Source organism: Elephantulus edwardii, unplaced genomic scaffold (assembly GCF_000299155.1).
Source record: "Elephantulus edwardii isolate Elephantulus edwardi_28Jun2011 unplaced genomic scaffold, EleEdw1.0 scaffold00141, whole genome shotgun sequence".
In the NCBI taxonomy this organism is placed as follows: domain Eukaryota; kingdom Metazoa; phylum Chordata; class Mammalia; order Macroscelidea; family Macroscelididae; genus Elephantulus; species Elephantulus edwardii.
The window spans coordinates 2,210,741-2,236,824 of NW_006399891.1; the positions used below are offsets into that span (position 1 = coordinate 2,210,741).

Below are 26,084 nucleotides of genomic sequence, written 5' to 3' on the forward strand. Positions count from 1 at the left end.
GGAGGAGTGATAGGGAATGGCAATGGACACACTGGCAAAGGAGATTAATCAGAACTGACTTTGACAAGCACTGTGGCAACTGGACAATTAAAACAGACATTCGGATGGCGGGGAAGAAGAACAAACTGGGGAGGAGGGTAGAGGGAATGGTGCAGCAATGAAGGAATGAAAACCCAAAATCCCTATAAATGTTCATTAAAACTAATAAAATTTAATAAAAAAAAAAGATCAACTCTCCTCTTAGGAGGAGCCCCAGTGGCCTTGCGGTAAGGAGCTGAGCTGCCAGGTCAGAAGTGTGGGGTTTGAATCCAGCAGCTGCTCTGTGGGGCAAAGGATGTACTAGTTCCTCCTGTGCAAGATACTGCCTCTGAAAGCCTGCTGAGGTGTCAGCTATGAGTCAATTCCAACTTGCCACATAACAACAACTAACACTTTAAGGAAGCAGCTCTTCAGTAGTTGTTTTCTGAGGGCCTTGCAAGCAAAGGAGCTGGTTCATCTGCTAGCGCTGTGTCAGACCAGGCTGTGCTGTTCTCAGAGGGTTTTCAAGAGTCAGTCCTTCCAGAAGTGGACAGACTGTCATAGCCCAGAGGCTCTGCTGTGCCTGTCCAACATGGGGAGCCTCCTGATAGTTGAAATAATGGTGGCACAGCTTTCAGCACCAAAGCAGCACGCTTGCCACACAGTATGCAAGCTAACAGACTGGTGTTTGGTTTTCTATCCTCAAGAAGTTTCCAAGCAAAGGTCACATAGTGAAAACTACGGACTTGAAGCCCCTTCTGCATGCTATGCTTATTGTTGTTGCTGTTGCTGTTGTTGTTGTGTACCATAGAGTTGGAACGACCCATAGCTGACCCTCCAGCAGATTTTCAGAGGCAGTTAATTGAGTGGGAGGAGATTGCCCATCCTTCTCCAGCAGAGCAGCTGGTGGCCTTGAACCGCATGTCCTTGCCACTTTGACCACTAGAGAGACACGACGTGCTCATGATAGAAAAGGAATTTATGTAAAGATACAAAGAAAGGCGTCAACAGAGACACCTGTGTGGTGGTTGGTGAGGCAGTAGCAAGCCTCCCATCCCCACTTCACACGTCAGGCAGAAAGGTACACAAAAGAATCTCATCATCCTGTGGTCACATTTTCCTTCATGAAATAGAATGCCTTCTATAACTCAGGCCAACTTTTGGCCAGTGGATCTTTTCCCATTTTTCAATTTGTAAAACCCATCTTCACAAAAATCCAGTTAAAATGCATGAAGGTCTGTATTAGTAGAAAGAGAACAATGAGTTTTGTTTTCCTTGTGGTCTTTATGTACTCTCCCTGCTCCTCATTGTACCGTTTATATAGTTCTAGAAGACACTCGTTTTTTGCCTACCAGGATTATATCTTTAACATTAATATGTGCAAATGCCACCAGAAGCTACTGCAGTTGCTTCCTACCAAGAGCTCAGAGATAATTATGTGTTTTCATGATTACAGCCTTCATTAGTCAAACCTGTGGGTCTAATCCAGCTTTCCTGTTACATTCTTAAGGCAACCGGAAAATGGCAGCTGGTATCAGATTCCCTGGTTTTACGCACTGGGGGGAGGTGTGTGTTATGCACTATTCTGTTGGTCTGGTTGACAATTTCACTCTTCATTCTCTTTGGTCACAGGGAGCCTGTTGTGTAAAACTAAGAACACTTTTTATGGGATATTCAATATATTATTATTGTTATTATATATGATAAAATGGAAAATATCTTGCTTTAGTTTTTCTGCTACAAAGCCATTCCTAGTTTCCTCAGAGAACCAAGGAGTTTCAATTTCTAATTCTAGCATGAACTCACCAGCCTATATTCCACCAGACTGCTGGCACAGAGTTGGCTAAGGGTATAAAGGCAGCAATTTGGTCCTGTTTCTGCTAAATAGAACTCCCAAGACTTAGTACCTGCAATTTTTGGGTGGGCTACAAACTGGTAAGTCAGCAGTTCACACCCTTCCATAAGTATTTACAGCCGCAGGAACCCAATGGGGAGTTTCAGTCACAACTAACTCAATAGCAAAGGGGTATTTTATTTAAGTTGCACCGATATGGTTATTCCAAGGTTTGATTTGTGAAGCAAATGTACAAAGCCAATATGAACAGGTAAAGAAACTAGGATGACCATCTAGAAAACACACAATCAAAGGAACTAAAGTCATGGTTTTAGTTTCAAAGTCGTTGTTGTTGTTGTTGTTGTTGTTAGGTGCCATTGAGTTGAGTATGACCCTATAAACAATAGATCTGAACCCTGTCCTATCCTATGCCATTTTCATACTTCTTGGCACACAAGAGCCCAGCGCGCAGTCACTGTGTCAACCCACCTGACTGAGGGTCTTCCTTTCCTTCACTGACCCTCCACCTCTCCCAGCATCATGTTCCTCTCCAAGGAATAGCCCCTCCTAGCAACATTCCTGAAGGATGTGAGGTGAAAACTCACCATCCTTGCCTCCAAAAAGCACTCTGGCTACACTAACACCGGCTCTGTTTGTTCTTTTGACCCATAGGATGTTCAGCACTCTTCTTCAAAACTACAGCTCAAAGAAGCCAATTCTTCTGTCATCCTTATTCATTGTCCAGCTCTCAGGTGCATAGCAAGTGACCAGAAAGATCATGGCCTGAATCAGATGCACCTTAGTCCTCAAACCGACATCATTGCTCCACAATGATTTGGAGAGATCCCTAACTGCTGACTTTCTCAGTGCAGTATGTCTCCTGATTTCCTGAGTGCTGGTCAGGAAATTCCCAGGGGCATTAATTGTGGATCCAAGCAAAATGGAGTTGTTCACAGTGTCAATCATTTCTCCATCTATCATGATGTTGCCTATCAGCCCAGAAGAAAGAATCCTTGTTGTCTTGGCATTGAGATGCAATCCATATTGATGGCTGTATTCTTTGATCTTTGGCAACAAGTGCTTCAAAAGCACTTCACTTTCAGCAACCAAGTTTCATCTGCATAACACAGGTTATTGATGAGTCTCCCTCCAAACCCTGTTGCCACAGTCCTCTTCATAGAGCCCAGGTCCTTGAATAATTTGCTCAGCATACATATTGAATAGGCATACCTATTTCCAGAATTGTTGTTTTGTTGTTGTTATGTGCCATCAAGTTGCTTGCGACTCATAGCGACCCTATGTACAAGAGCCCTAAACGCTGTTCTATCCTGTGCCAATCTTGGTTTCTCAAACACACTCATTCCCACCACTCCACTCACAGAATCGATCCATCTCATAGAGGGTCTTCCTCTCCTGCACCATCCCTCCACTCTCCCAAGCATGATGTCCCTCTCCAAGGACTAGTCCCTCCTTGCAACATGCCCAAAGTATGTCAGACAAAGCTTCAGAATCCTTGACTCCAAGGAGCACTCCAGCTTCACCCTCTCCAGGACAAACCTGTTTGTTCTCCTAGCAGCCCATGGTATATTCAGCACTCTTTTCCAGCACCACAGCTCAAAGGCATAAATTCTCTATCACCCCTATTCACTGTCCAACAATTATGTGCATAGCACATAATTGCGAAGACTATAGCCTGGATCAGGAGCACCTTACTCTCCAGCCTGACGTCATTGCTCTTCAGTACTCTTGAGAGGTCCCTCACAGGTGACTTTCCCAATGCAATTGGTCTCCTGATTTTCTGGCTGCTGGTCCCAAGAGTGTTGACTGTGGAACCAAGTAAACTAAAACTGTTAACTATCTCAATCTCTTCACCATCCATACTGATGCTGCCAATTGGCCCAGTGGTGAGAATAGATATTTAAAAAATAAAACCTGAGCCCAGCAAGAAATATTCCCTGTGACTTGCTACTTCCTCTTTCCTTGTTTGTCTATATTTCTCTTCCTGGTTGCTCCAAAATAGACTTGATATTAAGTTCCACATGGTCAACATAATACGGGCTTTGATCTGCCTGCTCAGCTCAACAAATTCAGCTCCTGGAGCTGATAGAAAAACCCAGAGCAATCTCAAGTACTGGCCTTACAAATTCTCCCTTGTGAGGACCCCAGCCACACACTGGGCCAGTTCACTTTTCCCTGTTCTCAGAAACTATTGTGATAAACCAGTAAAAATTTAAAGAAAGAAAGAAAGAAAGAAAGAAAGAAAACCAAAAACACTATTGCACCCCACTCCGGTTCTCAAGTTCTGGTGCACAGAAGCATAGCAGGGCTGCTCACCACTGATAAGAACTGGCAAGTCAGTCAGCTTGGCAGAAACACAAAACTGCTTTAGAAGGGAGACTGGGAAATCACCAGGATGCCTTAGGTTGTTTGGTTTGGTAAGATATAAAAACCATTATTCAAAATGAGTGACCCTGAAGGACATTATGCTAAGTGATATATCTCAGTCACGAAAGGACAAATATTGCATAGTGGCACTGTTGTAAAACAGACCCGACATCGGGGTTTGGGGGAGACTGAGAAAGATGGGATAAAAAATGTATAAATACTACATTGAAACAGATGAGGGAGAAAACTGTTCAAAAGGGATACATGATTAGGTATTATTGTCATGACAGGAGTCCAGAACGAAGGCTGCATAGTGGAGTGGACTTGGGGGGAAGGATTATATAACAATGAAAGAATTTTTCTATTACTTTTCAAAGAGAAGAGTGAACTAGGGGCAAAATTGGGCAGGGAGAAAAGTGCAAAAATGAACGAATGGAAATCCAAAGTCTCTGTAAACTTTCATTAAAATTAATTTTTAAAAAAACACCCCTATTTTTATGGATAGATATGGAATATTGCATTGGAACAAATGAAGGAAAGCATTGTTTAAAAGAAGTGTATGATTAGGCATTATATGTACTACAACAACAGCCCAGAATAAGAGGCACATTGCAAAGAAAACTGGGGGGTGGTAGGGAAGGTAATTGTGCAACAATGAATGAATATTTTTTTAAAAAGTGAACTGAGGGAGGGAAAATGGAAGGAGAGGGGATAAATGTGCAACAAGGAATGAGTGAAAGCCTAACTTTTCTGTAAACTTTTGTTAAAATCACAATTAAAAGAAATTGTTATTATTTTTTTAAAAAAAGATATAAAAACGCAATCCCAGAGAAACACGGTTCGAATCCACCAGATGCTCTGCCGGAGAAGGAGGCGCAATATCCTCCTGTACCAGTCAGATCTGATTTGACAGTACACGCACACAAAATAATCAAAAATAATAAAAAAAAATTAAAAAAAAAGATATAAAAACCAAAAGCAAATCCCAAATTTGTAACAGAAACTGGCCTCTCTATCCAAAAGTTCTCATATACTGCCAAATAACTGAGCACCAGTAAACAGTATAGTAATTAATTTCTTCCAAAATGGTTGAAAGTACATACTTGAGAATGAGACTCCATGAATCTAAATCCTAGTTCTACCAGTCCTTGAACAAGCCATTCAACCTGACAGTGATTCAGTTTCCTCACCTGCAAAATGGAGATACACCAGCACTTAATTCACAGAGTTGTTGCAATCATTAATTGAGTTAATATAAGTAAAGACCTTAAGATTACTGCCTGGTGCATGATTAAGATACATTTACCTTTACTAGAACTAATTACTTTCTTACTTATCATTCTCAAATATTTGTTGAGCGTGTTCTACTTCTCAGGTGACGTACCAAGCACTGGGAGGCCTGGTGGCGTAGTCTATAGCATGCTGAGCTGCTGACCAAGTTCTGCACAGCGCTAGCAGTTCAAATCCACCAGCAGCTCCTCGGAATGAGGCTGTCTCCTCCAGTTATGATGTGTTGTTGTTATTGTGTACCATGTTGTCAGAACTGGCTCATAGCTGACCATCCAGTGGATTTTCAGAGGCAGTAAATGGCACAAGAGGAGATGATTGTCCATTTTTCTCCCATGGAGCAGCTGGTGGGTTCAAACTGCTTACTGCTTACAGCACAAGAAACCCTGTAGTTCGTCGCTATGAATTGGAACTGACACAACAGCAGTGAGTAAGTGAATGTGTCAGGCACTAGGGATAATAGGAGACCAACACATAATCGCAGTCTCGACAAGGTTTTTGCAACAGCAAACCAAGACAAATGAAACTGTCTTCATAGTCAGCTACCTTCACTTGCCCTTTAATGTTCAAAAGCATTATAGCATTGTTGGGGGGGTGTTTCCACTGCAAAATTTTGCTCTTTTGAGAAACCACTTATACACCAAGATCAAGACCCTGCACCAGGGTGCTGCCGCTGATGGGTCAGGTAGGCTCGCCAGCTGGTGCAGTGGCAGGGTCTGCACACCAACCTGCAGCTAGGTCCTGACCTTCCACCCTGCTCCTCCACTCTGCCAAATTGCAAATACCTGCCAGGCTTCTCTGTGAAATACACGTGTGCATCCCAGGAGCTAGTGCTGGTATCTGTGGCAATGCAGTCATCACTCAGAGAGGGGAGGAGGAGAAATGAGTGGCTTTGGCAGGAAGTTATGTAAAACGAACCCGCTTGGCCTACCTCTTGCCATATTCAGAAAGGCAACATTTAACCTCCCAGCCAGTAAAGTAGTAAGACAGCTTCTGTCCGTGAAGACCTCATGTGAGATCAGAACAGAACTGCGCTCCGCAGGACTTTTAAGGACTGATTTCTCCAGATGCTGGGACTGTCTTTCAGGATACTTTTGGCTGCACTGGAACCAGAAACCTTCAGGTCAGCAGCTGAGCATTTAGCCATTTGCACCATCCAGGGACTCCAGAGCCAATTCAAGTTAACACATATTGCTTACATTTTTTTTCTTTTATAACTCAAAATTTATTTCTATTTAAAATACCATGTAAATGGGGCTTAAAAAGGCCCAAAGGCATCCATGTTTAAGACAAGATCATAGTCCGGTGCTCCCTCTTCCTGGCGCCATCTTGACTCTCTCATGTTCAGTATCTGTGTGTCTCTGAGTAGATTGTAAGCACAGGTGTTTCTTCTGTTCCACAGTGATGGACTCCTACAATTTATGCCTCCATGAATAATACAAGGCTAGTATTTTATTTAAGCCAACCAAAACAACACCAGAAGTCATTATTAATATTTCACGAATGGAAAAATAAAGCTTGCTGTTAATTAAGGGAGTCACCATAGAATGGCTCAGAAGCAGAATAAACAAACCAATGAGCAGCAGATGAGTGAATTGGTAACATTTCTGGAGAAGCATAACTGTATTTAATCTCCCAATAAGGTGCTTGAATGATCAGCTGGAGTGGCTGGGATTGTGAGTCTTATGACCTTCCACAACAGAAACAACCACACATCCTTGGGAGGACACAGCTCATTATTGTTTAATGGCTGTCATGTCACCAGCCTGGTAAGGATCCAGGTAAATGTGTAAGAAATAATCCTTGCCTTTCAGAAGTTCACTTTCTCATGAAGGAAGTAAAGTTGGTGTACATACAGGAGACAGAGAACGTCATGTTTCCGAGGGCCACACTGGCAAAATGAATTGAATGAATCAGAACTGATTCACAGCTAACCCTCTGGTGGGTTTTCAGAGACTGAAAATCACAAAAGGAGATTGCCCATCTTTCTCCTGTGGAGCAGCTGGTGGATTCAAACCATTAGCCGTGCAACTCCCTAACCACTGTTGTTGGTAGGTATACCAGTCAGTCAAGTATGACTCATAGCAACACTATAATGCAAAGAAGCAGGAAATCAGTGAGGACAGTATCTTTTTGAGAATAAAAATGAGTAAGATGTATACAGAGGGAGAAATGGGGGTATAAGCACATCTTAGTATGGATGAAAGATGGAGATGTCTAAAGACATGGGAAAAATACACACTGATGTGCAATTGTTTATGTAGTAAAAATTGTTCTTTTCTTCTTACTGTCTTCTCACTCAATGATCTTATATTTCCTAATCCTGCCTAGAGTATACAATATTCCTGGCTATGATTTCAACTGACACAAATCTAGCATAAACTTTGTTTTTTTTCCTCCTTTTCCCCAGCTGATTGTCTGGACAGAAAAAAGAAGAATGATTGTCCAAGACTCCATTCATACATAGAAAGTTTGCAGCTTCCTTTCCTAATGTGAGTCATTTATATGCGGTTGTTCTCAGCTGGATTAAACCTTCTTTGTACAGTCATCTACCCTGGAGGGAAGGAGGAGGTGGGGATTTCCCCACGTGTCTTGGAGAAGGCAGAAGTCCAAAAATGCTTCCCAAGGAGTTTAACAGTGTTCATGCAAAACCTGTACATCAACCATGAATCAGCCATTTGAACAGAACATGGAGATATTACTCGGTTCATAATCAGGAAAGGAGTGTACCAGGGTCATATCCTCTCTCCACACCTGTATGCTGTTTGTTTGTGTACTGAGTTGAAACTGACCCTTCACTGATCCTCCAGAGGCTTTTCAGAGGCAGTAAATCACAAAATGAAGGGACTGCCCAACCTTCTCCAGATTCAATGGCTGAACAAATTATTTGAGGATTATAGCATCAAGACTGGGAAAAGACCATTTTGTGCAGAAGACACAACCTTTCTTGATGAATGTAAAGAAGATTTAAAATACTAAAAAAGATCAAAGCCTTCAACCTGGATTATACCTTAACTTCAAGAAAACATATGATTGGCATCATGCAAATAAAATATTTAAACCCTAGCAACACCAATGTATTTGCATAACTTTTGAAATGCACGTGGAGAGAAGTGTGTCACTACACACTGTGAGAGAGCCAGGGAAACATCACAGGGTGAATGTAGCAACAGGAAGTCACTCAAAAGTGACTTTTGAGTCAGTAGTGTGATCATGTACACTGACGTGCCTGAAAGTGAAAAGCTACAAAAACCAACTCCCAGTATTTGATGACCAGAGGGAAGCTCAAGCGCTATAACTCAGGAGTTATTGAGTACAAACATTTATATAGAAATCTGTAAACAAGATTTGAGGAAAATTTGTAACTTGTTTGTATATTGCAGTTCGATTCTCTTTTTCCATACAATGAAAACATTGCATATTCTCTCAGAAGGGTTAGCTATCACTAATATTGACATTACTTATCTTCTACCTATCCAAAGACTCAAACATTAAGCCAGTTCTCATTTGATCTCTCCCACCCAAACATAGTCAACAAAAAAACTTTGCTGGCTAAGTCCAGCGGGCATTGTCTAGTACTCCATAGCTTCTCAGTGCCTTGGGGACCTGCCCCCTGTCCCACCTTGAGGGCTCCGCTTCCATTTCCTCTGGGGCCACATCCTCCTGTGGTTCCCCCCAGACCTTTCACATCGTCTTTCTCCTCCTGTGCCTTTTCTTGTACTCTCTTCCCATCCTGGTCTCCCCCTACTGTTTGTTACTGAGAGTTATTGAGCCAGTTCTGACTTGCAGCAACCCCATGTGCCAAAGTAAAAATACCCGGTAGGATTTTCTTAGCCGTGCTCTTTACAGAAGCAGATAGGCAGGTCTCTCTCCCACGGAGCTGCTGTGTGGCTTAAACCATCAACTTTCCTGCTTGGCAGCAAAGTGCCTAACCATTAGGCTACCAGGGTTTCTCTCTTGCTCATTATTTTAGTATCATTAACTATTTAAATATAATTTATTTTAATTTCTTGCTCCCATTATGTATTTCCTGCTCAGATATTTTCGCTGCGCTTCATATGTATGAGTTATCTAATTGACGTCTTCACGTGGTTGTGCCAAAACCATCTCAACCTGGCACACCTGAACCAGACCTTGGCATCTGCTGGATCTCTTCCTTTGCTCCCTAATTCAGTGACTTCACACTCATCAGTCATAAGAGTCAGAAACCCGGAGGTCAGCTTCTCTCTCTTCCTCCACGTCCAACCCCTCTCCTACCCTCACCGACATTCTCCTCATAAGGGTCTCACAAATCTATTTCTGTCCATTAGCGTTACCAACCAGCTTTCACCTCTACTGAAACAGGGCTGTAAATGCTGTTCTGATTCTAACCCAACAAAGAATTTGCTCTTCCACCTTAAAAAAACAAATAAAAAACCAAAACCACCAAGCAAAACACTCAAACTCAATGCTGTCCAATTGAAATCCACACGCAGCTGACTGCCCAGGTTTTCAGAGACCATAGCCCCTCTTCCTCCCACGGGGCAGCTAGTGGATTCAAACTCTCTACCCACTAGCCCAACTCCTTATCCGCGAGGCCACAAGACCTCCCTTAGAGACACTGAATCAGAATCTGCATTTTTAACAACATCTTCTGTGTGACAGGCCCCTAATTGACCTCCTTCAGTGTCTACTTTACCCGGATATGGTATATTCTGCAGAGGACTGTTCCAGAAATGAAAATTAATTATGCAAATAAGTCAGGAACTCTCTCACTCTCTTTTGCTCATCGTTTTATCTACAGCACCTTGAAGTCCTCATTGTTAATTGGTAAGAAGCTGTGCTGCAATCCCAGAGGCACACGGTACAAATCCACCAGTTGCTCAGCAGGATAAGAACAGACAATTTCCTCCTATGCAATTAATTGCTTCTGAAAGCCTGCTGGAGGCTCAGCTCTGGGACAGTTCCAACTTGACAGCACACAGCAACACCACCATCATCCTTTTAAGGAGAGTTCTGCTTGCTGTGTGATAAAGAATTTCACTAACCCAAAGACAGGAGGTTCGAATCCACCAGCTGTCCCTCCTGGGAGAAAGATGGGCAATCTCTTCTTGCGTGATTTACAACCTCTGAAAACCTGCTGGAGGGGCAGCTATGAGTTGATTTCAACTCAAACAATGCATCAGTTTTAACTTTAAGCTTACTGGCTCCACCAGCCTACTGAGTCCACGCAATGCTGAAAGGTGAGGAGATTCATGTCCGCACTGAGCTGGGGGCTCAGACTGGCTTCTGTGTGTTGCACTTCTAAAAAGGGTGAAAGTTTATATAAGACCCCAGACATTGATCAGAAGAAAAACACCTTGCAGGTAAAATACTACAGAATGATTTCCCCTTGTGCAGAAAGTATTACAATGTTACTTCTTCTGTTGCACCCTTCATGTGGATGTCTTACCACTAGCCATAAATGTCATGTCTACCCTGTTCAGGACTATCTGTGTATAAAAGAAATGTTACCCAAAGTGTGTGAGATGGTATACAAAGAGTATTTATCCATTCTATTAATTCTTTCATTCAAAAGAATTTCTTGAATTCCTACTTTGTGCAAAGGCATTATGCAAAAGAGTATGAGAAATCTGAGAATAATAAGAGTTATTATTTATTAAGAGGCTACCATGTTCCAGGACTGAAAATTGTAAGTGGCAATTTACGAGCAACATTTAAAGTAAATTACCATTTTATGAAGAACTAAAGCACAATACAAAACCCAAGGAAGTAAAGGGTCTTTCTAATATGTATTATCCCAAGCTACAGCATGGTCTGAGTTAAAGGCTTTTGAGAACGTTCTGAGGTTTCAAAGTTCTAATTAAAATCTACTCTTCCAGAGTTCTTAATTACTCACCAGGACATGAAGCTAATCACAGCTCCCCAGTGGCCAAATAGTTTGTATCAAGTATCTAGATTAGAAAAGCCCAGAGTTCTTAATCACACAATTGATTATTTAGAAGTTATTTTTAGCCAGCTGTAGATTTTGCTGACTCCTAAAGTGAACTTTTCTTCCTTATGGGGGAAAAAAAGAAAAGTCCAATCACCATTTATCTTATAAATATTCATCGAAGTGCCAGCATGTACTGGGGGGTGTGGAGGGAGAGTCCCTGCCCTCAAGATTAGGTTATGGGGAGATGGATGAGATCAAGTAGGAGCCAGAAGAAAGCACAGAAAAGCTCAAGGGAGTCAGTTCTCACTCTGCCAGTGAAGAGAAGACAGGTGGACACTTGAAATGAGCCTTGAAAGGAAATTCAGATTCACCCAGCAGATGGAGGAAGAATGAAGAGTAAGGATAAAAGCAGGAAGCGATAAAACAAGCTAGACAACAGAGTGACTTCAGTCAGTCACAAAAGGACACTTTCAGCATAAGATCATTAATAAAAAAGCTAAGTAGTTTACACACAGAATCAATCTTGAATGCTTAATAGAAAATGAAAAGGGATGAAGGCAAACAAAATCCCAACTAAAATGAAAAAGAAAATTATATTTTGGCAAAATGAACACATAAAAAAGACAGCATGGTGGTGCCAATTGGCTCAGTGGTGAGAATCTTTAAATCTCAATCAATCTCTCACTATAGATAGATATAGATATATAGATATAGAGAGATAGCAATATGATAGAGATAGCGATGATAGATGTAGATAATAGATGTTGTTGCTGATAGACATCAAGGTCAACTCATAGTGACTCTATGAACAAAAGGCCTAATGCCTTTCCATAGCTATCGTTATTTCTCCAAGTTCATAGAATTCCCAGAGTCGTGGTTTAGGAAGTGGATGCCACTCCTGCTTCCAAACCTGTTTCACAACTGGGAGCTCCACCAAACACTGTCCACAATGGGAAACCATTCTGGTATTTGATATCCCCATGGCACAAGGTTCAACATCACAGCAAACCCATGTTACTTCTTATAGCACATTGACAAAGAGTGATGTGCAAAGTGGAAGAATTTTCCTTCAGACATAATAGCACTCGTCTCATTTAGCAGTGGTTAAGTGTTGTCAAGTCAAATCTGACTCAGAGTAAGCTTTGCACAAATGACCTGAACTCTGTTGTATAATTAACATCATTTCTGCACATTTATAAGAGAGTTTGTAGAGTTTCTAGTTTAGGAAGTGGATGCCACTCTTGCTTCCCAACATGAATCAATCTGGAAGCTCATCCAGACATTGTACATAATGGGTAACCATTATGGTATTTGACAAGACTGTGGAACAGTGTTCAGCATCACAGCAACTCCAAGTTATTCAGTACAGCAAATAGACAAATGATTGATTCCTTTAAAGAATATTCATTCTAAAATTAGCAAATTTGGCCCTACAAGATTTTAAATCCACATCGCTGAGCAGGCCTCCACCCTTAGTCTAAGGCCCAAGGGCCACCTACTTTTGAGGGGGGAAAATAACAGTAAGGCACAACAAACATGACCCCAGAAACTTCCCTTACATAACTGCCATCAAGACGAGACTACCATCAAGATGCTAGCTAGCCATCCAGCTCCTAGAGTGGAGGGAGACTCCAAGGCCCCAGGCCCCAGGCCAGCCCACAAACCCAGGCCTCATTATTGATTTTAAAGCCACACCCTCGAGCAGGCCTTTACCCTTAGTCTAAGGCTCAAAGGCCACGCTCTTTTGAGAGATAGAAAAGAACAGTAACACACTACAAACATCCTGGGGAGCACAGCTCTCCTCACCTTGGGGAGCACAGTTCTCCTCTCACATAGGCTCCATGAGTCACGGCAGACTCGACAGTAGCTTGTGGGTTTGGCTTCAGACCATTTCATGCAAGCCTGGAAAAACTCACTTTAAATTACATTTACCTTACTCATTTTTAGAGATTAAAAAAGAATGGGAAAGCGCTTCATGCATCACTAGCTTGTCAAAAAATAAGAATAACACATTGAGTTGAAAAGGTGTGGTTTACTGAGGGAGGTTCATACTGTCTAAATAAGTGTTAGAAGTCAAAAGCAGGTTGAGACCAGTATTTGTGACCACAGACACAGGCCTGATGGTGATGCCCAACCTGAGTAGGGCAATTATAGGAAAAGATGCCATCAAGGTATTTAGAATGAATTAGTTTCACATAATAGCATGTGGTTGGGGAGGGGGCACGGGGATAACAGAAGACACCAACTCCAACAGTCAAAATGGTTTTGAAAAGCAGATCTCAATCAGAAGTTCAAGTAAATTATCCTTTCGAGTTTAATATCTTAGAAAAAGGATGGCATCTTTTGGAAGACAGGAAACAATGATTTGCATGCAGCAGTATCTTTCAGGAGACAATGTTTAATGTCACTCAATCGTAGAAAACGATCAGAAGAAATGCATTCTCTTTATCTTTAATCTTGGGAATTGAAGTCATATTAACTATGTAAGTGGGAACACTATCTGTATTGCAGCTATTTGAATAAGATCCCAAAGCAAAGAGTTAACATGATGGTGTTGTTCTTATATACCATCATGCCCACTCCAACTCACAGTGGGTAACACAGTAGAAAGACCCCACACAGTTTACTAAGTTGTAGTCTTTATGGAAGTAGATTACCAGATGTGCTTGAACTACCAACCTTCTGGTTAACAGCTGAGTACTCAACTGTTATGCTACCAGGGTTCCTATTATGGCTTTAAGAGAAATAAATATCTCAATTTCCATGTACTCAATTGTTTTTTTAATCTATTAAATAAAGATCAGAGTTTTTAGCCTCATTGTTGTTGGTAAGTGCCATGGAGTCAAGTACTATTTATTGTGACCCTGTGAACAACAGATCTGAACCCTGCCCTATTCTGTGCCATCCTCATCATCTCTGACACAGAACAGCCCATTGTCAAAGTCACTGGGTCATTCCATCTCATTGGGGACTCTTGACCCTCCACCTTTCCAAACATGAAATATAGCTTTCCAAGGAACAATCTTATCTAATCACATGTCTGAAGTATGAAAGCAACTTTGCCATCTTTGCCTGCAAGGAGCACTCTGGCTGCACTTTTTTCAAGATACATTTGCTTGGTTTTTTGGCAGTCCATGGGACAGTCAGTGCTCTTTATCCAGCACCATAACTCAAAAGCATCAATTCTTCTTCTGTGATCCTTATTTATTGTCTAGCTCTCTGATTACTGACATGATATATGCAGAAACATTGGGCACAGGGTCTAGCAAGTGCTCAACAAAGGTTTGTATTATTGTAAATGTAATTAATGTTGTCATCAAAGCGCTTTGTGTCAATGAGTTTATCATCCTGAATCAAACCATCCCAAGAATTAAATGTGATATAAGAGAATGGTTTGTATGTGAAATTTACTTCTTAAAAATCAGGTTCTAAAAAAGAAAAAGAGGAAAAAAAATCATCAGGTTCTAGTATTTAAATTAACATTTGCTTAATAATGTCACTGCATGGATCATAACAAACTGTGGCTGACTCTGAGAAGAATGGAAATCCCAGAACATTTAATCATGCTAATGTGAAACCTATACTTGGACCAAGAGGCCGTCGTCAGAACAGAGCAGGGCAACACTGAATGGTTCAAAATTAGGAAGGGTGTATGCCAGGGATGTGTCCTATCTCCATACCTTTTCAACCTGTATGCAGAGCAGATTATCCGAGACGCTGGACTCTATGAGGAGACGCGTGGAGTTAGGAGTGGTGGAAGATCTATCAACAATCTGCGTTATGCATATGACACAACCCTGCTTGCTGAAACTGAGGAGGACCTCATGCACTTACTGCAGAGGGTCAAGGACTGCAGCCTTCAATATGGACTGAGGCTCAATGTCAAGAAGACAAAGATTCTCACCACTGGACCAATCGGTAGCATCAGGATGGATGGCAAAGTGATTGAGATTGTTCACAGCTTCAGTTTGCTCGGCTCCACAGTCAACACTCTTGGCACCAGTAGCCAGGAAATCAAAAAACGTATTGCGATGGGAAAGTCTGCTGTTAGGGACCTCTCTAAAGTACTCAAGAGCAACGGTGTCTCTTTGGAGACAAAGGTCTGCCTGATACAGGCCATGGTCTTTGCAATCACTTGCAAAAGAGAGTTGGACAATGACTAGGGAGGATAGAAGGAGAATTGATGCCTTTGAGCTGTGGTGCTGGAGAAAAGAATATTGAATGTACCATGGACAGACAAGAAAACAAACAGATTCATCCTAGAGAGGGTTAAACCAGGCTACTCCTTGGAGGCAAGGATTCTGGGGGTTCATCTGACATACTTTGGACACGTTGCAAGGAGAGACAGGTCCTTGGAGAGGGACATCATGCTTGGGAGGGTGGAGGGACAGCGCAGGAGGGGAAGACCCTCTATGAGATGGATTGATTCAATGACTGGGGTACTCGGGATGGGTGGGTTAGAGGCGGTGCGATTGGCACAGGATAGAGCAGGGTTTAGGGCTGTTGTGCATAGGGTCGCTATGAGTCGCAAACGACTCGACGGCACATAACAACAACAACAACAATAATGTCCCTTAATTAATCATTTAATTAACTAAAAGGTGTATTACTCTTTTCATTAATTACATTTTTATAAGATCTTATTTTAAGTGTGTCTCAGAATTCTAACTTTTACACATTAACCGTTCTGACTCACAGCAAGGAGCGTGAGTGTGAGGAGTGTGGGTGTGAGGAGTGTGGGTGTGAGGAGTGTGGGTGTGAGGAGCGTGGGTGTGAGGAGCGTGAGTGTGAGAAGCGTGAGTGTGAGGAGTGTGAGTGTGAGGAGTGTGAGTGTGAGGAGTGTGAGTGTGAGGAGTGTGGGTGTGAGGAGTGTGGGTGTGAGGAGCGTGGGTGTGAGGAGTGTGGGTGTGATGAGTGTGAGTGTGAGGAGTGTGGGTGTGATGAGTGTGAGTGTGAGGAGTGTGAGTGTGAGGAGCGTGAGTGTGAGGAGTGTGAGTGTGAGGAGTGTGGGTGTGAGGAGTGTGGGTGTGATGAGTGTGAGTGTGAGGAGTGTGAGTGTGAGGAGCGTGGGTGTGAGGAGCGTGGGTGTGAGGAGTGTGGGTGTGAGGAGTGTGGATAGCAAATGGTCAGCACTCAACTCCACACCAGAAGGCTGGTGATTCAAACCCACCCAGCAGCGCCCTCCAAGAAGGGCCTGGTGATCCATTCTACCAAGATTTCAGCCAAGAAAACCCTTTGGAGCTGAGGTTTATTTTGCGATTCATTGGGCTGCCAGGAGCTGGAATTGACTCAGCAACTACCAAGAGGTAAGAGATGCGTTCCTAGGAGCGGTTATCTTAATCACTGCGCTATAACACTCCCTCTCCAATCACTTCCTCTAAACTACAGCACTTTTAAAAGTCCTCAAGCTCCCTGCAAACCATAACAAGCTTCCATGGGATTTCTGGGGCTGATGTGGCCATTGGGTGAGCTGCACAACATCCTAGAGCACCACACCTACGCACCACACACCCAGGCCACCAGAGAGCTCCCTGACAGATCACAGGGAGCTGCTATGAACAAATCACAGAAGTATTAACTTCATGGGGGCAGGGCAGAGTTTACTCGTTTTCTTCAGCATGGTATCTAGTGATGAGCTGATCAGAAGGCTCACTATCAGCCTGCCTTTGTTCTATGTACACTACAGAACAAGAACAGGACCTGTGGCATCGGTCAGATCTTTATTCTGAACCCAGCCCCACCGCCACCTCCCGTTGCATGATTTTTAATTTCTGCTACATGGGGTTTTTTTTCACATTTTAAAAATTGGTTTGCTTACAAAGCTCATTTACTTTGTGTTTCACACTATTTTTCATTCACATTGCATTCCATACTATCATTCTCATGCATTGTGTTTTACAAAAGTAATCACTATTGGACCTTGCCTATCATTACCCTGTCTTTTCACCTGGATCCTTCCTATTTCCTTCCCTCCCACCCACCCACCAAACTGTGCAACCCTGTGGTTTCACCCCTACTCATCTTCACCCCTCTGCTTCCACCCTTCCCCCCCCTTGAACTCCCATCATGTTTTACATGCATGATTTTTTTGAGTCCTGACTTTCTCATCTATAAGTAGGAAACAATCTACTTTCTAGGAGCTTTGTGAAGAGTAATCGAGAAACTGGACAGTAAGAGAGCCAATGCCATCTGCAAAGTGGCAACTCTTTCTCCTCAGATACAGCCTTCTGTTCTGGTGGCTCCATCACATGTGTGGTAAAGTGGTGAGGCTGCAGTTCAGCCACCTCTCTCCTCTGTGCACCGTCCACCCCGGCCATGGCTTCGTCCTATACCACGTGGATTATCTAAGGGCCACCATGAGGAAATACAAAAAATGCTGCAGTGACCAAGAATTAGGGTTTTGCTGATGGCAGAGAGACTGAAAGAACAATGAACATGGTATGTGTAAAAATTAAATTATTAATTTTTAAATTGTTTTTGGAGTTAAAGTTTACAAAAAAAAATTGGTTTTCCATCCAACCATTCATACATATTTTGTTTCATGCACATTTTGTTTTACAACATTAATTACAAATACCCACAAGATAATTGCATCCTTCCATCTCCTCCCTGTAATTCTCATTTCCACGAATCCTTTTACCCTACTTTTCCCCTTCCCTCTGGGCTTTGCCCTTGTCAAAGCTGTCTTTTTGATCTTATATAATTGGTTATTTTAAGGACTGTTGTTCTCCTTATCAACTGCCATCAAATTGGTTCTAACTCTTAGCAACCCTCTATCAGTTTTCTGAGGTAAATCCTTGTCATTGTTATTATGTACCCTCAAGTCACCTCCCGTATACCACAGTTCTGAAGCCTGTCCTATCCTGAGCCAGTCTCACTGACTCTGACACACCTACCCCCATTGCCCTAGTTACTATATCAATCCATCTCATCTGGGGTTTTCCTCTTCTATGGTGTCCCTCCACCCTTCCAAGCATGATGTCATATGTGAGACAGAGCTTCAAAATCCTAGCTTCCAAGGAAAAACTTGGTTTCACCCTGTCCAAGACAGACCTATTTGCTTTCTTGGAAGTCCATAGTATGTATGTTCATGACTCTTCAACACCACAATTCGAAGGAATTGATTCTTCTTCTGTCATTCTTAGTTATTGTCCAGCTCTCTGATACATAGCAAGTAATCGTGAAGGCACACCTTTAGACTGACGTCGTTGCTTCTCAGTACTCTAGAGAGGTCCCTGACAGCAGATTTTCCCAATGCAATTTGTCTTTTGATCTCCTGACTACTGGTGTTAAGTGTTGATTATGGAACTGTAATTGTTTTGTTTTCCATTCATTGACTGTTGTACATTTTCTTTCCTGCCCCCTCCAGTTCTCTTTTCTCTTTGAAAAAAATTCTTTCATTGTTGTACAATCCCTGCCCCGTCCCAAGTCCACTTTACTATGCAGCTCTTATTCTGGACTGTTGTCATGCAAATAATACCTATTTATATATTCCTTTCAAGCAATTCTATTCCTCATCTGTTTCCGTGCAATGTACATAATTTACCCTCTCTTTTCTTAGTTTCCCCCAAATCCCCATATCTGTCCTGTTTTATAACAGTGGCATTAGGCAGTATTTGTCTTTTTATGACTGAGGTATTTCACCCAGCAAAATGTCTTCCAGGGTCACTCATTCTGTATAATATTTCATTAGTCCCTTGTTTTTCAGTGCTGCATAGTATTCCATTGTGACTATACCACAGCTTCTCTATGCATTCGTTTGTTGAAACAATTTGAATTTTTTTTCATCTCTTTGCTATTGTGAACAACACAGATTATATAAACATGGGTGAGCATATACCTACTTGGGTGGCAGTTCTGATTTCTTTAGGGTATATTTCCAGTAGTGGAATTGCTGGGTCAAATGGTATTTCTCTTTTCTACTTTTTGAGAAAACACCACACTGCCTTCCATAGTGGCTGCGCCATTTTACACTCCCAACAGTGAATAAAGGGTTCCAGTTTCTCCACAACCTCACCAGCAATTGTTGTTTGCCACTCTGTTAAATTTTCCCATTCTTACTAGGGTGAAATATCTCATAGTTGTTTTGATATGCATCTCTCTTAGAGCTAGCGATTTTTAACATTTCTTCATGAGTTTGTTTGCCATCTGAATGTCTTCTTTGGTGAAGTATCTGTTCATATACTGTAGTCAACTGATTTTTTATAAGGAAATTAAATCATATAGATTGAAAAGTTATGGGGACAGGATGCAGGCCTGACGCACTCCATTCCTGATTTTGAACCATGCAGTGTTTCCCTGCTCTGTTCTGAGGATCTGTTCTGTAAATCCTTACAGGAGGAAAATGTCCATCTTTCTCTAAGGAGCAGCTAGTGGTTTTAAACTGCTGACCTTTCCGTTAGCAACCCAATATGTTACACACTGGAGGACTCTTTCTTCACTTCGCAATCTTTCTAATTGTTCAGCTGAAAGCTGAGCCACAGGGAAGAGAAAATCAGTGGCCCAGCTTACCTTGATGCAAGGCAATCCCATCTGCGTCACGGATTAGGCTGCATAGTGTTTTTGCTCACTGGGTTTGGATCTTGGTCACCAGGCCTTTCTTCTGAGGTTCTTGTGGGCAGGTGTGAACCTCTGACCTTTTGGTTAGAGGTCAAGCATGTTAATCACTTACCACCAGCCAATGCCACCTCAAGGCACTAACTCCAGAGTGAGTTCTCTCTTCCTCTTGTGTCTGGGTAACTGTGCATTCAAGACCACAAGGTATCTACGTGAATCTTTACATTTAACCTGGCCCTTTTAATCTATGAGAAACATCAAGTACTTTATTCATATGTGAAATACAGTACCTCACAAATATTTTCAAATCAATAATACATAATCTATTTCTTTTTTAAAGTGGCTAGATGTCAATTAAGTAGATAAACCACCTTGGAATTAAAAATGTGCAATGGTAATAAAGTTGACCAAAGAATATCTCTTTCTAGTAACACAAATTTTAATAAACTTTGGTGAGTTAAAAGTGCTCGGTCATTACCACTTGGCTTCTCAGTGCACTAATGCAATTTTTAGTCTCTTCTGACATCCATTTTTATTTTTTTCTTTCTCCTTTGTTTTTTGGGTTTTTTTATGACCTTTTGCTTTCTTCATGGATGATATCATCCCACGACTTATCTGATCTTCGATCACTGGTGTTCCGTGTCTCAAACCTATTCCCAAGATGATCTTGAAATTTAGATAGAATCGATTCAAGATCATATCTTATTTCCTGTAGACTTGTTTTCATTTTCTTCAGCCTCAATATGAACTTGCATATGAGTAATTGATTAATTTGACCCACAATCTGCCCCTGGCGTAGTTTTGACTGCCGATATTGACCCGCTCCAGTGATTTCTCACACAAATGTAGTCAATCTGATTCCTATGCAGCCCATTAAGTGAGATCCATGTGTAAAGTCATCATTTGTGTCTTTTAAAAAAAGGTATTTGCAATGAATAAATCATTGTAAATACAAAATTCAATCATCCTCTTTCCAGCCTCATTTCTAACCATATTTTCCAAACACTATCCCTTCTTCACCATTTCCTACTTTTGAATTCCAGTCGCCAATTATAACTAATGCATCTTGATTGCATGTTCTGTCAATTTCTGACTGCAAGATTTCGTAAAAAAAATAATAATAATAAAATCTCCATGTCTTCTTCTTTAGCTCTGGATATAGGAGCATATATTTAAATAATAGTCATGTTACAGGGTCTTGTGTGTGTGTGTGTGTGTGTGTGTGTGTGTGTATCTTATCCTATCACTTACCTCACTTACTAAATAAAAGTAAGGAGGACTTGAAGCACTTGTTTCAGAAGATCAAAGAATGCAGCCTTCAGTATGAATTGTATCTCAATGCCAAGGAAACAAAGATTCTTACAACTGGATTAATGGGCAACATCATGATGGATGGAGGAGAGATTGAAACTGTCAACAACTTCATCTTGCTTGGATCCACAATTATCACCCTTAACTAGCAGTCAGGAAATAAGGAGAGGCATTGCACTGAAAAAATCTGCAGTTAGGGACCTCTCCTAATTATTGAGGAGTAGTGATGTCAGTTTGAGGACTAAAGTGAGTCTGATTCAGGCCATAGTCTTTGTGATCACTTGTTATGCATCTGAAAACTGGACCATGAATAAGGATGACAGAAGAAGAATTGATGCCTTTGAGCTGTGATGTTGAGAAGAACACTGAACATCCCATGGATGGCCAAAAGAACAAACAACTATGTCTTAGAGAGGGTGCAGCCAAAGTTGTCTTTGGAGACAAGAATGATGAGGCTTCACCTCACATACTTTGGGCATGTTGCTAGGAGGAGCTATTCCTCACAGAAGGACATGGTGCTGGGAAGGGTGGAGGGTTGGTGAAGGAGAGGAAGACCCTCACCAGGTAGACTGATGTGGTGACTGCCACAGTGGGCTCTTGAGGATGGCATAAGATAGAACAGGGTTCAGATCTTTAGTTCATTGGGTAGCTATGAGTTGTACTCGACTTGATGACACCTCACAGTAACAACAGGAGTCATTACCATTCTTTGAGACAAAACGAAGCTACCTGGAATGAATGATGAGGTACAGAAGGTGGAGGGAGAGCAGTCGTGTCCCACCTCTCTGAAAGGCTTCCCCAGGGCTAGACTTGAAATGGAGAAAAGGGCCCGTAAACCACACACAACCAATTCCACGACACAACGTGCTGCTGTTGTTGTGGTCATGGGCCATTACATCTTAGCAAGTGCCTCTTCTGCCCAGCGTGTCAAGGTTTGAGAACAGCTTTAGGAGCTCAAGAAAAATGTAACCCTGTGTATTGTTCTATTTATCACCTATTAAAAACTGTTTTCCTTTATAAACACTGGACTTTACAATGTTAGACTCAAAAATGAGAAATTTCCTATTTCAAATAAAGGCAATCAAGTATCTAAATAGGTGTAACAAGCCCTCCCTTTACACACAGTCAGGAGTCAATCGTCTTTCAACAAGTTGTTAATAAGTGCCATTAAGTCAGCACAGCTGACCCTCAAGCAGATTTTCAGGGGCTGTAAATTGTACAGGAGATTGCCTATCTTTCTCCCTCAGAGTAGCTGGTGGATTTGAACCACCTGCCTTTGGGTTGTCAGCGCAGCTCCTTACTCCACAAGGTCAGTAGAGAGAATATTATGTTCACCTACTAATTCACCAATTAGGGAGTGTCACACTGTAAATCTAAGGTATGTAATTACTTCACCTTTGTATTCAATTTCCAGTTAATTTCATCTGTGGGAGAATGGCATGTTTTCTAAATTTATTACCTCAGATTGCTCCCTATTTAGGAATAGAGATCTTGACTCAACAACTGAATTGCATGTTCAAGACATTGCTATTCTTCTACAGCAAAAGTTGAACTTTCAGAAAAGGTAAATTTTTTTGGAGAAATAACTTCCTTTCTTCACTTTTCTCCCTGGGATAAAGTCAGTTTCCCACTCACTTGCGCACCTGTGACTCTCCCCATTAAAATTCTAGACGGTGTTAGTTGCTAGGTGCACTCGAATCTGGTCAGACTCAACATGACCCTTCACAGCACAAACAAAACACTGGCCAGTTTTGTGCCATCCTCATTCTAGACGTGGGAAAAGGATTAGGGGTGGGGGTTGGGGGAGCCCAAGAGTTGACAACTCTGATAACAGGCTGAGCAAATGTGAATGCATCTTTGAAGGTACCTGAAGAAAGGTAATTCCGTCTTTAAATATACCCCCATCTCTACTTAATGCCTGCATTTTCTCTTGTTTTTCTTATTCGTACTTGTTTCCTTTAGAGTTATTACTAGTGTTAACTACTACCCTACCATATGAAGAAAAATATTTTGGCAGATGCACCATCTGGCCCTCACACATCACCAGGACTGGTGTAATCTGGCCTGTCCTTGTCCTGTAGGCCCAAGATAAGAAGTAAATTAGAAGAAGGAATTTCCCCAACCCTTATTATCCTTGCTTTAATAAGTCCTCTGACTTTGTTGAACTATGTGTTTCACTTAGTATATACTATTTTAAAATAAAATTTTATTTTACTTGTTATTTTAATGAACATTTACAGAGAAGTTGGATTTTCATTCACTCATTGTTGCATATTTTACCCCCTCTCCCTCCCTTGGCCCTCCCCCAGTTCACAGGGGTGGTTTTGGGGTGTTTTGTTTTTTAATATTCATTCATTGTTGCACAGTTACCTGCCTCCCCACTCCCCTCAGTCCTCTTTGCAATGATATATCTCTTACTCTGGGCTGTTGTTGTACATGGAATGCCTAATCACATATTCCTTTTAGACTGTTCTTAACTTCATCTGTTGCAATGCAATGGTCATTATCTAGGCCTCACACACACACACACACACACACACACACACACACACTTTTCTTTCTTTGAATTCTATGTAAGCAATAGTTCTAGAGAACCAGATTTTAAAAGCTAAGGAAAACTCCCATAAATGCACATCTCCAGAAAAAAACTCTTTCCTGTCAAATGTGGCTGAAGGGCTGTGCTGCATTAGGGAATGGACCTCAGTGTCAGCTCCAGGTAAGCTAACACCTACCTCTCATCACTCACTGGGTTAGCAGTCTGTTTCCCTGCTTTCTGAGATTTGGCATAAGCTTAGGAATCCACCCCCAAACTCCTCTGTTCATCAATTTCCGGGTTAATTGGCATCTCCCCATTTCGGAAAGCACCAAGAGTTTTATCACCTTGGAAACACAACTGCAGGTTTCCTAATATGCACAAATAGAATCTTTTAAAAGCACATAAACACACATGTACTCAGCAAGGTTTAGTTAACAAAGAACCAAACCAAATGTACTGGCCTCTATCAATTCAGAGTGACCCTGTGGGACAGAGCAGAATTGCTCCACAAGATTTCCCAGGCTGCAGATCTGAAAGAAAACTGACTACTACATCCTCCTCCCAGGAAAGAGTTGGTGAGTTCAAACCTCAGATCTCCATGTTATGTTAGCACCTGAACATTTCAACTACTTTGCAACCAGGGCTCCTACATTTTAGTTACCCCTCCACCAAACATAAGTCACGATTCAAAACTGTCACTGTTGGCATCTTTAGTCAGGAAGTGAAATCTTCAACCTGACAAATCACATACAGTATTGTGCAATTTCCCGTGTCAAACTGTCAGAAACAGCTCAGCAATATCCCATCTCCATATTGTTATTATTATTTCAATACATTTTTCCATCTCCATATTATTGTTTCTTTCTTCTAAAAATGCTTCAGAGGCCAGGCTAGGGCAGGTAAAATCACCATCTGTGTGTATGGAACAGTAAATATTCGACATCAAGTTATCTGAAGAAATCTTGATTTTGTGGAAAAGGATGTGCAAATGATCCCCTCATAGAAGGCATTTGGAACCTTAACAGGGAACTCCTTGCTTTGGTGAAAATGGCTATGGTGTGTACTCAAGAGACAGACAAACCGACGGGTAGAGGAGGGGACAGGAGAATGTGAAGGGGGAGACAGAATGGTTTTTGGACTATCTTTTCTAGTATTTATTACAAGTGGTTGACCCTGAATCCTTACTACTATTGAAAGATGAGGTGGATTATTTGTTGGCTTTTTCTAAAAGGCTTTGATAATGACTCCCTCCACTGTTATTTCCTTCACAATAAATTCACCCAAATTTACAAACCACCAACCCTGCGCTAGGCACTGTGCCAGACTCTAGGAAAGGAAACATGAATGAAGCAAGCAACTGGTTTTATCATCGATCTCTTAAGATGTGGGAAGCACAACCTCGCTCCCCTATTCTGGGCAGCTCGGACAGCTGTCGATCCAGTCGCAGCTGTGAGTGTTAAATTGCTCCCAGCTTCCGAGAACACCTGAGAGCCAAGCCACGAACCAGAACCAGAGTTCTCCTCGCGTTCCAGGAACGCCCAAAGCTCAAGTTCAACTCCGGGGCCGCAGGCGAGCTCCTCTGGGCGAGCTCCCGGCGCAGCGCGCACCCTGTGTGCGCCCACTGCCCGCCGCCCCGCGCGCAGGAAGCCTCACCCACTTACTTTGCCACTGTCGCTCACTCCGAGGAGGTGATCTCGCAGCACCTCCATGGGATTGGTCCAGGTGGAGTGGACAAATGTCCCCCGGAAGATGTGCGCCAAGGGCGGCATCCTGGAAGCGCACATGTGGGCTGGGAGTGTAGCGCGCGCTGGGTCGGCCGGCGAGGAGGGCGCACCTGGCGGAGGCGCAGCAAGACGCGGCTGTGGATGGGATGCTGCGAAACCCTCACCGTAGGTCCTGCCCTGCCTCCCGGCAATCGCCTGCCCCCTGCAGGCCGCGCCCAGGGGCTGGCTCCCTGCCTCCTAAATGCCAATAGGATTCCTCTCCCTGGAGTTGGCTCTGCGCCCCCTTAGGGTGCGGTCTTTCTCTCCTCTCCGCCTTAGTTTTTGATGTGTTAACTCTTTAAATTTCCAAAAATCACTGCTCACGTTGCTGCTCTTTTAGCTCGCCCTGCCTCCGTCACCCACCCAGAGGAAGTAAAGAAGACAGGCACTTGAAAAGCCCAAGGTTCTAGCCCTGTACGTTGACGTCGACTCGGAATTTGTTTTTGCCTCTCTTTTCCAGCCCTCTCCTGTTCCCTAATT

At 42.3% G+C, this 26,084-nt stretch overlaps 1 protein-coding gene across 1 annotated transcript in view; it reads right to left on the reverse strand.

Annotated features, from left to right (window-relative positions):
* GDA (guanine deaminase) overlaps positions 1-25,712 on the reverse strand; it is a 108,829-nt gene extending 83,117 nt beyond the window's left edge. Inside the window, exon 1 of the mRNA XM_006894384.1 lies at positions 25,503-25,712. Within this exon, the coding sequence (XP_006894446.1) occupies positions 25,503-25,625 (123 nt within the window). The 5' untranslated portion in view covers positions 25,626-25,712. The remainder of the gene's footprint in view (positions 1-25,502) is intronic.
* Between the last annotated feature and the right edge of the window lie 372 nt (positions 25,713-26,084).